Raw genomic sequence first — 16,372 nt, forward strand, 5'->3', positions numbered from 1 at the left:
TGGTTGTCAAAGTATAGTATTAGCCAAACTGTAGTTTAACTCTTCCTCTGAAAGGGCTCTTCACAGAAAAAAGAATTCCCATTTTCTCCATTCAGAACGGTTTGGTAATGTTGTTATATAATCTTGCTGAAGGACAAATGGAGAAATTACACGTACGTGTACAATTGCATAACACAGCCCCTGTGTTTTCTAAGGACTCTCTGAAGAGCTGCATAGCAACAAATTCTGACCAAATAACTTGACTGTGAAAAAGGTCTTGTGCTCAAGTCACCAGATTAACTGGAAGAATTAGGTTTTATTCTAAATATAACACACACTCATCACTCACATTCTTTGGGATACAATCTTTTGGTTTTTTGTGAGTTTTGTTTCTGAGCAGAACATTTTAGTTTACACTTTTTCCACCTGACTGTGCTCCATACAGCTAGAACCAGATTGCCCAAATCTACTTCAGGCTACCCTCCTGCAAGTGAGAAGGATGAAGTGCACACTTTGCTTTGATACCTGTGCTCTTTGTGCTCTAGTAACTGACAGTCTCGGCAGGTCAGCTTGTCACAGGTTTCACAATACAACTTCAGCTGCTCCTTTTTGTGGTAAGGGCAGAATACTGGGCGCTGACTGGTCACTCCAACTGCCTCTGTTGAATAAAGGAAGATGTTAGTACAGTCTACTGGACTGGTTCAAGATTTGCACTCTCCTGTTTTCCCTTAGATGACAAAAGTGTGTATCAGGTCCCTCACTGAGACTGTAACAGCCATAAGCTCAAACTGCAATGTCTCACTTTTCTTGCTTAAGCATGGAGCTAGCACCCTCTCTAATGGAAAATGTCTAGAACCTATTTTAACATAATCTCTTCTGACCTCACAAAACTATTTACAAAAGGAGTATCCAGTACTGCTGCAGCAGCAAAAGACATTACACAATCAGCAAGCTCCTTTCTTAAATGGAGATGAGGAGGTGGTTGACATAATTTGTGCTCTGTCTTCTTTCTCAGCTCACTTGGTGGAAAGGGGTTTGAGGATATCAAGACATGGACATTCAAACTGTAGAACACACAGAATGTAATAACCAGGAGATAGGAACTTCCCTTCAGGACCCCATTCTAAATGGGTGAGAGGTCTCAGTTTCTAGTGAGCAAGTATCAAAGGGAGCAGGAAACACCACCAGATCATAGAAATGGAATCTGTTTCTTAAAACAATTTAACTGACAAAGGCTGATTTCCTAGGAGTTAGGTTGGACACTGAATTCATAAGGATTATACAGCCTGTACTGAAAACTGGCTTCATACTGCAGCCCATCCTTCACTGCAGATCAATAAAGTCTCTTTTCCATACCCATTTATTTACTTGTTTTCCAAAAATCTGGAAAAATTCTGTCAAAATTCTTTCCAACCCACCAACAAACTGCCTCCCAAAAAGGCCTGAGTGCACTGAGACCATTCCTAACACCAGGACCTGTTCTGCCTAACAGTCCATCAGCCACTCCTACCCACTTCTGTGCTCTCTTGAAAGTACACTCAGTACTCACTTTTGATTAACCACTGGTGAAAGTGAGATACACAATACAGCAAATATCTTCAAAGTACCATGGTGGAAGAGATCCTTTGAGCAATAGATTACCTCACAGTACTAGATAGGGTGGAACAAAAATAAGTATCTATTCTAATACATATATTTAAAATAATATATAACAATTTCTAGAAAGTATGTTTGTCAGCATCCTGTAACATTTATTATCCTCCTTCAATGATACTAGAAGACAAGACACAGTGGGGAAAAAACTGAAACAAAAGAGGTTCTCAATTAAGAGAAAAATACAACCTTTTCTACCACAGACTAGTCAAGATTTCTCAGAGAGGCTGTACTGTACACCACATTCACCATTGTTGGTTCCCAGGGCCCAAATGGATAAAACCCTGAGCAACTGGAACTCAGAACTGAATGCCTGAAGCAGGAGGTTGGACTACATGATCTCCTGAGGCCCCTTCTAGCCCAAATTATCATAGATCCTACTGAGGAAAAATGCCCCAATTCATATTATACTTCCCTTACATTTCTAAGGCAAAACTTTCAAGCTCAAAAGATACTTAGCTAAAACATGAATTTTGGTTGGCTTTTTATCAGAATGCTGAAAATATATAATCTATTAGTGCTCCTTTTCCTGCTCTATATAACAATAAAGCTCATATTAACCATTTGTTAGACCTCTAGTAAAACTAGAGAAGCCAAATGCCTAAAGATGTATTTTCGGCAGCTGATCTCTAAAGTCTAGACAATAATTTGCAATCAATCCATGTGGAAGATAAAACATGTTCAATTAAAAAAAAAAAAAAAAAGAAAAAGAAAAACCACCTGTACCACTATTCAGCTTATCTAAGACAAAAAAACTGGCAAAACACCAGGTTTGAAGTTGCCACTTTTTTTAAAAAAGTGTGTTGGTCCAACATAACTTTCCAATGCAGACACAAATTCTTTGTGAAATTATAAATATGTTACCTGGAGATACTTCCTCTTTCTGCCTCACAGTATGATCCTTTGTGAATTTAACCCTCTGGTGAGCTCTGATGCAGGTCTTGCACAACCACTCTACACATTCCACACAAAACCCATGAGCTTCTGCATTGTCTTCGCAGCTTGTGCAGACCTGACAAGAGGAAGAAAGTCGCTGTTAAAATAAGTTTGGAATATACACAGAGGTTATTTTTCATACATCACCAGTGCAGTTTAACAGTCTTCTGAAAACAGTGAAATGAGAACAGAAAACTGCCTGAGGTATAGGAACATTATAAATAACAGCACAGAAGTAATTGAATGTGACTTTTCAAAGAAACAGGTCATTTTGTCAGTGTTACCCTAAAATCTTTGCCTGACATGACAAAAGTCAGACCACTACTTTCTGCCATTCCCTGCACACTTAGAAGACAAACAATGTTTACTGTATACAAGATGCTGTTGTGAAATATTTACTAATGACAGAAAACAAGCAGCACTACTCTGATTTTAGAAGCCTCCCTCAGTTCACACAGCAGTTTTAATTTTAGCTTCCAGTCACCTGCTTAGTTTCAGGAAGAACACACCATACTGAGCAGCAAGGTTCCTCTCAAGAATCTTAGCATCACATCAGACAGTATTCCAGTTAAGATTGTCAAAAAAGCTACAGAACAGATTTGCAACCAACGCACAAGAATTTTCAAACTGTGGCCTGGTAACTCCTGGGGCTCTTTGGACTACACCAAACAGACCTAGGAAAAAGAACTAATTAAGGAAAACAAACGCATCAGCAGACCAAAACCTCTCTACACAGAGTAAATACATACCCAAGAAAAAATTGCTACAGTACCACAATCTGAACAACAGGTTGAAAACTTTGAATGCTGGACAACACCACGTCACACACGCATAACATCTTTTCATTTTTACCCTTCCTTTACAATGCCTCTGCAGTCCTACCTTCAATGGGGTTTTGGTAGTAAAAAATAGTGAACATGCTTATGTAGTACTGGTTGAGGTAACTACCACCCATTTCTGGCAATGTTTAGCACTGCTGCAAACCAAAGCCTCAGGTGTCTGAAGATTGCAACATGCTACAGATCACAGTGACAGATTTCTGCTCGCAGGAGCAACAAGGAGAAAATGTTAGGTTTTAGTTTTGTTTTCAGTTTGATTAAAAAAACTCAACCAAACGACTTCTGTACCTACACAAGGTAAATATAGACTAAGTTAAGTTAACGAGGAAGGAACTATTTATATCTCATGCAGATAAAAAAATATATACATAGAACTATGTTCCAGTTTCCGCTTCAGGAAAGAAAGGAAAATTAGCACAAAATTTGCCTTAGGCCACATAGCAAATTACTGACAGAACTGGAATTTGAACATGAGTTCCAGATTCCCAATGCTGTGCTTATGCTTCTGGATCATGTTACCTCTCAAAGCAAGTATCTTATGAGAAATGAAGTTACAACACAAGGGCTGTTGACCCCTCTTGATGTCTCTTTGAGTTTGAAGCAGTTTCTTTTCATTAAAGGCAACCTACAAAGGAGAAAAAATTTGGCTTGTGCCCCTTTTTCTGTTTCTTTACAAAAATGAGGCCTGAAAGTTTTCTTTTACAAAATAATCTCAAAAATTTAACTTCTCCTTGGTTTTTCTTCCCCTTCTTCTCTTAACAAAAACAAAATTTCTTATTCCTATCCAGACCAGTAGATGAGGGAAAAATACCTAAGTCAGGACATCATTTAAAAAGTCTAGAAAATTGAAATAAAGCAAATAAAGGAAGTGAACTGTAATCAGGAAATTGAAAATTTTTACTTTCTGTCTTGATTTCAGCAGGGCTATATAGAGTGGGGGTTTTCCTTAGTAGCTGGCACATTGCTGTGGTTTCAGATTTAGTACAAAAATAACATTGATAGCAACAACCAGCACATCAGTTTGTTAGGCAGTGCTTACACAAACTCAAGGAGTTTTCAGCTTCCCATGCTCTCTGCCATGCACATGCACAAGGAGGGAGTGTGGCCAGCACAGCTGACCTGAACTTCCCACAGGGATATTCCATACCATATTCCAGATCACAGAATATCATGCTCAGCATATGAACCATGGGGATGTTGGGTGGGAGGCACCAATCTCTGTTCAGGGAAAGGCTGGGCACTGGTCAGTGGGTGAGCAAATTTATTTGGCATCACTTCTTTGTCTTGGGCTTTACTCCTCCCCCCCCCTCTCTCTCTCATTACTACTATTATTATAATTATTTAATATTACTTTTTTTCATTTATTAAGCTGTTCTTAGCTCAACCTACAGTTTTGACTTTTTTTTTTGCCCTGATTCTCCTCCCCATCCCACTGGAGGTGGGGAGGGAGGGTGGAAACAACTGAAAGGAGGAAGTAAAAAAGCCTGCATAGTGCTTGGTTACCAGCTGGGGTTAGAGTGTAACACTTGTATTAACCCTTAAATTAAATGAAATTTTGAAAAACAAAACAAAAAAAATTAAAACTGTTCTTAATTCTTGGGGGAAAAAATTCTCTCCCTCCTTTCTCTTTAGCCAGTTGTCTCCTCCTTTTTGTGCCAGTGCAACTCTCTGCAAGACTGTGATGCACAGCAGGACTGACTACACCACCATAACCCAAGGCTCAGCTACACCAGCAATGCTGACTGGAGAGGGAACTGAATGGGCAGCACTAGAAAGTTTTCACTTCAGTCTTGTGGCCAGAGAGGTGTGATAGTGCTGTGCCCCCAAATACCCAGACATGTTTTTGAAAGTCAGAATGGAGAGTTACATACTAGATATTTGGTTTTCTAGTGTAAAAGAACCCAGCCCTAAAAAAAAATAAGCAGAGAAAAAGAACAAAAAAGAACAAAAAAGAACAAAAAAAACCAAAAAAGAACAAAAAAGAACAAAAAAGGCATTCTTTAAGTCAAAGAAGCAAAACAAAAACAAACAAACAAAGAGGCAGGAACCAAATTAAAAGCAAAACCAACCAAGCAAACTCCCCACAACAGCCTTTCCAGATCACTTTTAGCAAAATCAGGCAGATGAACATGCCAGGAGATTTAGGTAAGTTCAAAAGAATGTTTGAAGTTATTAATTCTCCCTAGATTCCAAGAGCTTCATCTATTTTCTTTTTTCAATATGCTTTAGTTGGCTTTTTTTAACTCCTTTGACCTGCTGTATGTGGAATGAGATGAAAATTGTGATTCAATAAGCAATAATCAGGTGCTGCCAAATAAAATAAAAACTCCTCCTTTGTAGTATCAAAAATATGTATCCCACCTTTATATTCTTGAAATCCACCAAGTGGACAGGAGACAGATTTCTAAAGCTTTTATAACTTTATAACATCATAACTCAAGCTGTCAAAACAGCAATGCCTTCTAGGTAGCATCAGATTTGCTCCTATTCACTCCTGATTTGAAATATGCATTTTCAGATATAGGCTGGATTTTGCTAGAATTCCTAGTTATTACATTAAGCAATACATCTAATGCACATGAAAGTATAATTACTGCAAATATTTGTTATGCACTTACAAAACCTAAAACTCATTCTTATTTTTGCGACTCACACAAGCACTGTTTCAGTGATTTCAAAGAAAACTCTCCCTAGTTAACCTACAAGCCTTTATTCTGGTCAGACAGACATTTATTTTTAATTGAGTTTTCCTTGTAATTACATTTAATTCAGTTACAAGTTCTAGTATTTATAACCCCAGGAAGTGTTCATTCAGCCTTCAGTCAAATTTAATGAAAGCAGAAATTACTCAGCATGTTGCAGGTAAGTACTATTTTAAGAAAATACACAAGCTTTTACGGCAGAAAAAACACATTTACTTGCAAGAGTTGAGGTAATAGACCTGCCTTTTCAGCTCCTGTAATAAGTAACCACTCTTCCAATTAAACACACTTTGAGTATTAAAGAGATTAAATAGTCAAGCAAAGGTTTCAAAGGAAGAGAGCAAAGTAGTCCATATAAATATTCAGTGAACTCCAAACTTCACCAATGTAAATTAGATGCAATGCTTTCCCCCACTGGATCCAAACCTCACTGATGCTAATGCTTACACAACTATCTCCTGGCACATACAAAATCACCAAAAGCAGAGACTAGATGTAATTCCTAATATGAACCATGTACTGACAGTTCAAAATGCATGAAATCCTTCTTACCCCACCATCCCATCAATACCCACATCACTTCAAGGCATCCAAGAGCATACTGTGACTCTTCCTGAGTGTATCACCCACCTTCATAAACCACTGGCTTTCAGAGATGTTTTGGTCACAGGTACAGCCTTTATAAACTCTATAAACTCTTTAAGCACAATAAAACACCATACAAACTTAAACTTATTGTTCTAAACTCTCCTTATTAATCACCTCTGGCAGTCAGACTTGCTTTCCTAATATCTGGATCTAGTATCAGATCTAAGCCAACACCTTGTTTTGTTACAACATTCCTGTTGCGAGTGAAGTTCTATATGTCTAATTAATAAACAACAAAATTGAATTTAGCAGTTTTAATTGAACAGCAATTTTATATAAATGAATACAATTAAGTATATTAAATATAATCAAGCATATACAAAAATGTGGTATGATTAAGGCTCATATAAAGCATAAGCAAAACCAACCAGGGTATGGGGAGGGCTTCTCACCCTGCCTCTTGTATGAAACAAAGGAATCCAAACTACACTTATATACTGTATGCTAATAAATATCAATCAATATTTTTCCCTAAATCCCCTCCTATTTTTGATTCTTGAACTCTACATCACTACACTGCACAGTGCATGCTCCACTAGTTGCTACAGGGTCTCCTGGCTTTTTGGTGGTCTTTTCAGAGGAAGGCTCGCTGTGTTCCTTGCTGTCCTCTGAATAACCTGGCAGGTTATACATGCATACTAAGCTTTGTGTTATATAAGTAAGCATTATATTCCAAATAAGTCTTATTATTTGATAGATAAAACCCCATACCTGGAACCATCCCAGCTTTGCTCATCCCAAGGCCGATTCTGTTTTGGGATCTTGCTTATCTCAAAACTACATCCTGTATCCTGTTTTTCACATGTAACATCTGCCAAGGGGCCCATCTGCTTTATAACACTAATCACAGATATTTTTCCTTTATTATTTTATAACAATTATTTTCTAAAATATTGATATAGTTACAATTTAGTTAGCACAAATCATATCCATTTATCACAATTCCCAACATCTCACATAAAACCCAACTCTTCTTCATTCCTAGTACAATATTTTAAACTCTCAGGTCAGTAACTGGTAAAGTTATAGAATGTTAGTTTTACCATCAAAAATATTTTTACAAACATTCTGTTTTGGACACAAAAGCTATGAGAATTAGAACCTAGACTAAAATGCACTAGAGGCTCAGTATGCTGCACCAACTCCCACGTTATCACTGAAGTCCTCTCTCTTGCATCAATCTCACAATTCTTATTTTTATTTTTTTGGCTTTGCATACACCATGTTCTTCTGTTAAAGTCCCTAAATTTCCCTCACTTTTCTACCTTTTAGTCTTATTCAAATCTAGCACTTGCTTCAGCACCATCTCTTAGGTCTCAAGCCCCTTTCTGCTCACTCTTATGAATGAAGTATAATTATTTTTATTTTCAAACTTCTCTTTAGAAGCTGATAATTTTTGCCAAGTCTTTCAATAAATCACAATGTGAAAAAAAAATTATAAAGCACCTGCTCTTTCAAAGTATTTATGTCCTATCTGCCCACAACCTACACAATTACTGCATTTCCTGTGAGTTTCTTTTCTTTTGCAAAGTTTCCTATGCTAATAGCCAGCACAAAACCTTTAATGCTACCCAGAAAAGTTCTTGTGGAATATGTACTGGGGAATTTGAGTTCTACACTTTCTTCATGCTCACTTGTGCTCCTGAAGTCTTCAGCAGAAATTGCTAGAAAGCACAGCTATGCCAGTAGTGTACTGAACTGCCCAAATCAGGCTCAGGTAAGATAAACATGATTATAAATAGATGGACAGAACTTTCATGGGTTCCAGTTTTCTCTTCCCACAACGCCAGGCTCCATGATATGCCATTCACTCCTGCAGTTTTAATTCAGTATGCTAAAAACTGCTTTAGCAGTAGTACTATTTTGAATCTGAAACAATCAAACATTTTATTTGCAGGAGGTCTTTTGCAGTCTCTTTTGGACTGAAATAAAACAGTCCTTTCCTGCAAACACACATATAAGGCTAATCATAGATACAGACCAGTGGTTCTAAGCCACAACAATATTTGCACAAAACCCATGACTTGCTTCCAATTCTAATTTCTTAATTGTTCAAATAAAGCTGCAAAACTACTTAAGACAAATCAACTACCTCAGTGGAAAAAATCCTGTAAAATTGCCACAGTTTTGGATACAATTTGGATGATCTCTGATGCAGTATTTCCTACAAGTGTCAGTATCTTTTCTACTTTAATTTCTCTGATCTGTTGCCAATACTAATCGCAAATTTTCTTTCTTTTTTCTTTGCTCCTTCAAAGGCAAAACAAGACAGGCTGATTAGAAGGCTGTATCATCCTTAAACCTCATAACATTCCCTCCTGGACAGTACACTAATCAGTTTAACTATTATTGATTTAACTTTGCTGTTCCACAACAGAGACATTTACAGAACAGTGTAGCTTTTCTCTTATGCCAAGGTACAAAGGAATGTACAAAAAGTTTCATTATCATACCAAAATAAATCTATTTAAATGATGAAAACTGCACATCATTAGTTTCCAAGAGGTAAGGTCCACACTCACTTAGCAGGCATCTAACAAAACATCTAGCTCCATCTTTTTAGAAAAAAGTCGGCAAAAAAGCACATGAATGTCCTATTCTGCTGGTTCAGCAAAGGCTGCTGGTCTGCCTTCAACTGCTACAGAAAGTGTGCTGAGTTCAGCCAAGGACCTTAGCTAAAGAATGGACTCGCTTTTAAAGTGCAAACCTGCTGATTTGTGTCAGAGGGAGAGAAAAACAAATATGAAATGGAAGAGTAAGACCAAAGTCTAGAAAGGATCTGAAGGAAACACGAATTCTTTCAAGAACCTCCCTGACATAGGCTCACATCACTCAGTAAATGGAATTCTCCACTTAACTTTCACAGGAAGGAAAAAAAATATTATGAGGAGAAAGAGGGGGTCATCAGAGACTTCAAAAAATTGGTTACTAGTCCCAAGGGGAAAAAAAAAATCAATTTCTATCACCACTCCCCAAAGCAGTATTGTCGAGGACTTGTTATGTAACTAAGCAGAGGCTATGGGACACCCCACCCTCTCAAAAAAAACCCAAACATTTAGGACTGCTTCTGCATAACATTATTTGTTATCTTGCTTCTCTTCCTAATTTTAAAGTCACTATAAAAGTTATGGTCAAATTTTCAACAGGGACTACTCATTTTATCAATCTTACTGGTACAGTATTGAGAGACTGTGTAAATCTCACAACCATCTGCAAAACTCAGATATTATCCTACAATTCCCAGGGGACAAACAAAAAACAAACATTTCTCCTTGCCAAATCCAAAAAAAGCCAAGTTCAAACAGTCCTACATTTCAAGAACACAGCTTGTACTTCCAGACTCACAGCTCAGTTTCTGGTAAGGTCTATCAGTTCTCAGAAATCCAGTTTCAAAACTCCTTAAAATCTGAACAGTTTAATGGCTTGCAAGACAAGTTCAGTTCCTCAGAGATGATGACACCACATATGCCTTCAATAGCCAGTGAGTTGGAATCACAAACCTGACTGCCTCCTGTCATCTGCCCCCAAGAGATGTGGCCATTCCCACAAGCAAGCACAAATTCCAGCTAAGCCTTGAAAGGAGCAGAAGGCCCAACAAAGGACCTCTAAGACACTGCCCCTGAAGCAAACAGCTCAAGAGCCAATGATTCAGCCCCCCCTAAAATGGGAAAGTGAAAAAGAGGAATTTTCAAAATAAAAGGAGACCACCAGCCAAATATTAGGGCATGAGTTGGAATGCAAGCCACACTGATATAGCAACCTTACTGTACTATTCTTATGAAGAATGCAGCAACATCCAAAGAGGCTGGATCATTTACAGTAAGTTCCTGGAGTTTAATAAAAAGTCCTTGAGTAAAGAGATGCATGAGATGCTCCCTTACTAGCTAAAAATGAAGACATGCAATATTTTGCTAACAGAGGTTCAGTTGAGATCTTACACAGATGTGACTATTTGCTTGGTATTGCTTCCACACTAGCTAGCAATTGCCTCATGAAAAAAACATCATGAGAAAAAAAACCCAATATTATTGTTCTTCCAGATAAGCAACTTTTATGAGATGGCTATTACTTGACTGCAAAGGGAAGAAGAGGCAGCCTGCATAAGGAAAACAAACAAGAAACCCCTACAGTATACCATCCTCTCCAATTAGCATTTTGAGCCTCTTCCTTGGCAACAGGACTCCAGCTATTTAATGCCATGTTTTGTCAGTAATGTGATAAAGTCCATTTAGATCTCCTGGTGTAGTGTTATTTAAATCTTTGCTTTAAAGAGTGCTTCAAATACCCTGTCTAAAGTACAGAAATTCCCATTCTAATGAATATTCCTTACTTTTATCTTTTGCTATTAAGCTGCAAGTTTATATGAACAATTAAAAATAGTATAGGGTAACATAACCACCTTCTTCACATGCATTTTCTTATATTTTAATGATTTCTACAGTAGCTACCCCATGTGATGTCAAAGTAGTTGAAGTTCTGTCTGCATATGAAGAGCAAAAAGGCCACACAGCAAGAAGCCAAGGATATGCACACACGTCCAAAAGGTGTTAACTTGATTACATGTTAATGCACTTACCTGATTTGATTTCTCTACTGTGCTACTGGGAACCTCTGTGGTATCCTTCACAAAAAAGTTATCTATGATGTGTCTCTCTGCACATTCCTGACCACAAATTGGACAGCGGATAACACCGACTGGGGGGGAAAAAAGAAAATCTGATTATGCTTGCACAAACTAAGATACATTAAATCATTTCAAAGACAACTTGCAAGGATAAATATTTTTGAAAGTATGTAATCCTACTTTCCTGTCAATAAGGTGTGAGCAAGAAAAAGAAAATTCTCATTTATCACAGAAGTAACATTTACTTGTTGACATATTCTATCACCCAAGGTCAAACACTTTCTTGTTACAATGCCATAAGGAATTTGACTTAATCTTATAAAGAAATAATTATTTTACTATAAAGGGAACGTATTCCCATTGACAATTTGTTGCTATAGAATTGATTAAAGTAAACACTTATTAGTATGGAATATTAATAAGGGACACTGAGTAGTATTACATACACACACACACAAACATGCCAGCAGTGACATGACTGACCTTGATCCATGTCACATGAGAACCCAAATGCAGTACATTCAAATTTAATGAGGTGAGTTGTAGAGAGGAAGAACTGACCTGTATTTATATCATGACTACATTCACATTAAGCAAGGGAAAGCAAGAAAAATGTAGGAATAAATAAACAGGGCTCTCTCCCTTCTCTCCTCTGCAAAACGCAATGGGGTACAATTCTAAGACAGAAACATAGTTAGGCCTCAGGTTGAAGAAAGCTGAGAACCAGTAACACAAAGGGTTAAACAATTAGTCTTTTCAACAGACTAGAAAGGACAAAGTAAAGTTCAAAACTTGGGGTTGAGCTGTGAGTACTAGGTTGAAATGGAAAAGATCTATATAAACATTTTTAGGCAGACACCTCTTCTAGCTTCAGAAAATAAGAACGTCATATTAGCTGAGGCTTTTTTTTAACATCCAAAAATAAAAATCTCTAAAATGCTAGGCACTGATATCTTGCTTGAAGAAAATTACCATGGTCATTAAAAACAAAAAAGGAAGCAATTGAAACTAAGTTAGGCTGAAATAAGGACATGGAAGTCACATGCAAAAAGCCTACAGTATAATAGTCATGCAAGTCTACACTGACATAGATTCTAGACCTTAGCTCCTATTTGAGAGGAAACAAAGATCTGTTTAACCCAATGAATTCAACGCCAGTATATAACTCACCAGCGCAGTCTTAAAGCACTTTCTGTTTCATTTTTACAATAAAATGTAAAAGTACAGAAACTTCAATATTTCACTTTCTGCAGAAGAACTTAATTCCTTATTCTAATTGCTTCATACAAGATTTAGGTAACTTTTTCATAAGATTCTTCCAACGAATTTAACTTTTGCTCAAGATTTAACTTGCAACTCAGTATAAAGCAGTGCTGTAATAAAAGTCCACCCATTTCACTAAAGCAATTCTTATTCTGGAAAATCAACAAGCATTTTTTCACTTGTTATCAAGGCATTTCACTTTCATCGTAACAGCTATGATGTTAAGACTGATTTTACTCTAAATGCCATTTTACCAGTCTGCATTTCAATACACATTTGCAGTTTCCTTTGATATACAAATTCCATTTTTTGGCTACAACTTTTGTAACATTTTTTATATCATCATCTGCACAGATAATTGAGATATTCATTTCTGGTAAGTCAAGTAGCTAGCAGAACTGCAAGTACTGAATTTCTCCTGTAATTAAGCAAATCAATTTACCACAGTCAAGAGTGAACACATCTCCTAATACTCAAGCTACACACTTTCCAAAAAAGACTATTTTTTACATTTTTCAACAGCACCAATTACAAACCACCCTCTCCCTGTTCCCTCACTGCTCATTCTTTACCCTGACAAAGCACAGTGCTCTGGGTTTATACCAAAATAAGCTAGGGAGGAAACTTTCTAACACAATTTGAAGCACTAAAAAGCAGGCATTCTTTATTGCTGCACCCTGGACACACAGAGGTTATTTCCTCTACTCTAATGTGTCACAAAACTTTACAAAAAAGATATTTATTCCATCATGATCATAAATATTGATTACTGATACAGGGCCCTAGGATGAGGGAAGAGATGAGAAAGGTGACTCCATGTTCAGAAGGCTTGGTTTATTATTTTATGATATATAATATATTAAAACTATACCTAAAGAATAGAAGAAAGGATTTCATCAGAAGGCTAGCTAAGAATAGAAAAGGAATGAATAACAAAGGTTTGTCTCTGACCGAGACACGTGGACTGTGATTGGCCATTAATTAGAAACAGCCACATGAGACCAATCACAGATCCACCTGTTGCACTCTACAGCAGCAGATAATTGTTTGCATTCTGTTCTTGAGGTCTCTCAGCTCCTCAGGAAGGAAAAATACTAGGAAAGGATTTTTCATAGAACATGTCAGTGACAGATTACAGTGTACTTCCTGGCTAACGCATACACATCACCTTTTCTAGAACTAGTTTGCATGCATCTACCTCTTAGTAACAGTAGTCCTTTTATGTTCCTACAGAGTCCTCTGAAGGGGTCTCTGACTGCATTCCCTGAGAGCTCCCAGTGTTACAGGTGACCTTCCACTGAATTTCTCTTATGGCATGCACTGTTGCCTCTTGTTACATAGCTACCACAAAACCCACTGTACTCCTCATTATCTGTTTATCCACTGGTTCCAGATCCATGGAGCATCCTGTGTGCCTACTTATTCATTATTTAATCTATTTCTTTAAAACATATTGTTCCCTTACTTGGACAAGTAAGGCATCATTATGTTCCGTTCCTTATATCAAGGTCAACACAGATGTCTTGAGTTGGTCTTGAAGACAAGGAAGGGGACGCAAGAAATTAGGAAGCATACCAAGACAAAACCAAATATTTCCAGTGCCTTTTCACCAACAGAATATTGCCAACTACCTTTTCAAGAAACCACTTAGAATTTCTAGTGTGACATGGGAAAAGGGGGGAAAAAAGGAAAAATTGCCTAAAACTCTCAAAATCTTAGTGAATTTTCTTTTCTAGAATTCCTTGTGCTGTCTAGCCTTATGTCAGGGTTTCTTCTGCCACTGTGTGAGGGTAAACCTGCTTTTGTTATAATGCTGAATTGATGACTGCTACACAAATAAGTTTTAACCCAGATTTAGTCAACATCAGAATGGTGAATTTAACCAAAAAAATCTCAAGTATCAGGGTTTCTATTAGTCAAAGTAATTCTATAAGGTTCTTATTTCTCTTTAATGAAGCAAACACAGGAAGGTGAAAACATATGACTTAAGTTGGGAGGAGCTTCATAAACATCATCATCATAATTGTGAGGATGGTGAGTGAGCAAATCCCACATTTTTAGCTGCTCCTTTGTTCCAGGTGTAAGGAGTTAACACAGTTGCCTGTCTCAAACATTGTCCCAGCCACAGTTCGACTTTGCCATGAGATAAGCACCGAATGGAGTGACAGGGTAGTGCTACCTCCAGGCCTGGCAGAGGTGAGACCTGGTTAGCTCATTCTGGGTAATGCATCTGGATAAAAAATTCCCACTGTGGAAATGTGTGTAAAGAAGCAACTGCTCGTATGCAAATCAGTAGTCAAAGAAAGATCACCCCAAGTTCTGGTACAGCTGAAATCTGTGACCACCACCAACCACTGAAGCCACCTGAAAATGCTTCCCTGGATACCTGGAACTTGGACTGTAAGATAAGCCACCACAGCAGGAACCTGAGATAAGATAAAAGGGCTGCTGTTGTCTCAATGTTATCTCAGATCTAGGGGGAGGTTAACAAAGTTGGGGGAGAAGAATTTGTCACAGAACTGCAGAATTTATAGGCCACAAGGAAAGCCAGCTCAGCAACTGTGCTGAAATCAGCTTGGACTTGGGAAATTGTAATTCCGGCAGGGGGAGATCGACCACCAACTCAAACAAAAAAGAAGAGTACAATGAGTACAAGGACTAATTAGCATTAGAAGCAAGGGAATCAATTAACCAACAGAATAGTAGCACTGTGTAGCCAATGAGCAGTAATTTGTTTCTTTGTTAATGTGTATGAATAGTGAAAAGACCTGGAGAATACCACTACCGAGAGAAGCCCAGGGTGAAGGAGGATCAAAAAGACACCACTGGATCTATAGGTGGTGACTGTCTTCTACCTGATCTCTCTTTATGCTCTCTTTTCCATTTCTTTTCACCTTTCTCCCTGACATTCCATGTTAAATAAAATCTGCATTATGGACTTCAGCATATGATCTTCTTTGACCCCTAATTTGGGCAGAGGCACATCTAAATAGCTGGGTCTTGGCATCAGAGGCATTGTTTTTTCAGCTGTAAAAGGAGCTGGATCAAGCCCATGTGGCTCTTAAGTAGGAGCAAAAGAGAAGACCTCCACCCTTCTGAGCAGCATTCTTAGAAAAACCAAGCAGTTGTGGAATGTCACGTTCAGATTTTGCTTGCACCAGGCCAGGACACCACAATGCTAACAAGAGTAGCAATGCTGGCCCCCTTGCTCGTTCATTTTTATCCTGTGACAACAGAAAGATTCCTCTTGCCATGCACTGAGCGGGATTAGGGACTGCAATATTGATTCAATGGGGCTGTGCTAGGAGAGGAGAGTGTTTCCCCCATTGTCTATAGGCTCATAACACACACACCTCTTTCAAGGAATGCTAAACTGCATTTTAGGTAGGAAAAATCATGGCCCATTCTTAGGCTTCTTCACAAATTACATGCTGCATCCACAAGGGCATCTCATGCCACTCAGTGGAATGGATTATAGGTTATACAGTATTATTTCCAACTCTAAACTCAATTTCCTGGGAGTACATTCGAGACCACTGAAGCATCCCAAGACAATAGGAGGAGACTGCTCTGGTTTGCCCCAATTTTGACTCATTTGCCTCTTCACTGTTGCAAACAGGTTTCAGAGCCAATTTAATAAAGCCACTGGATGATCATTTGTAGATCCAAGAGGGTATTTTTGTTAGTAGATGCAAAGTGCTTTACTAAAAAAAGGAGGATTTAATAGT

The 16,372-nt window shown here is 37.9% G+C and overlaps 1 protein-coding gene across 1 annotated transcript in view; it reads right to left on the reverse strand.

Moving 5' to 3' along the window:
* TRIM24 (tripartite motif containing 24) overlaps nucleotides 1-16,372 on the reverse strand; it is a 54,482-nt gene that overhangs the window by 22,775 nt on the left and 15,335 nt on the right. Inside the window, exons 2-4 of the mRNA XM_018918526.3 lie at nucleotides 11,334-11,452; nucleotides 2,497-2,644; nucleotides 505-637 (exon numbers count right to left, since the gene is read on the reverse strand). Of these exons, the coding sequence (XP_018774071.3) occupies nucleotides 505-637; nucleotides 2,497-2,644; nucleotides 11,334-11,452 (400 nt within the window). The remainder of the gene's footprint in view (nucleotides 1-504; nucleotides 638-2,496; nucleotides 2,645-11,333; nucleotides 11,453-16,372) is intronic.

The sequence above is a fragment of the Serinus canaria genome, chromosome 1A (genome assembly GCF_022539315.1).
Source record: "Serinus canaria isolate serCan28SL12 chromosome 1A, serCan2020, whole genome shotgun sequence".
Taxonomy (NCBI): Eukaryota; Metazoa; Chordata; class Aves; order Passeriformes; family Fringillidae; genus Serinus; species Serinus canaria.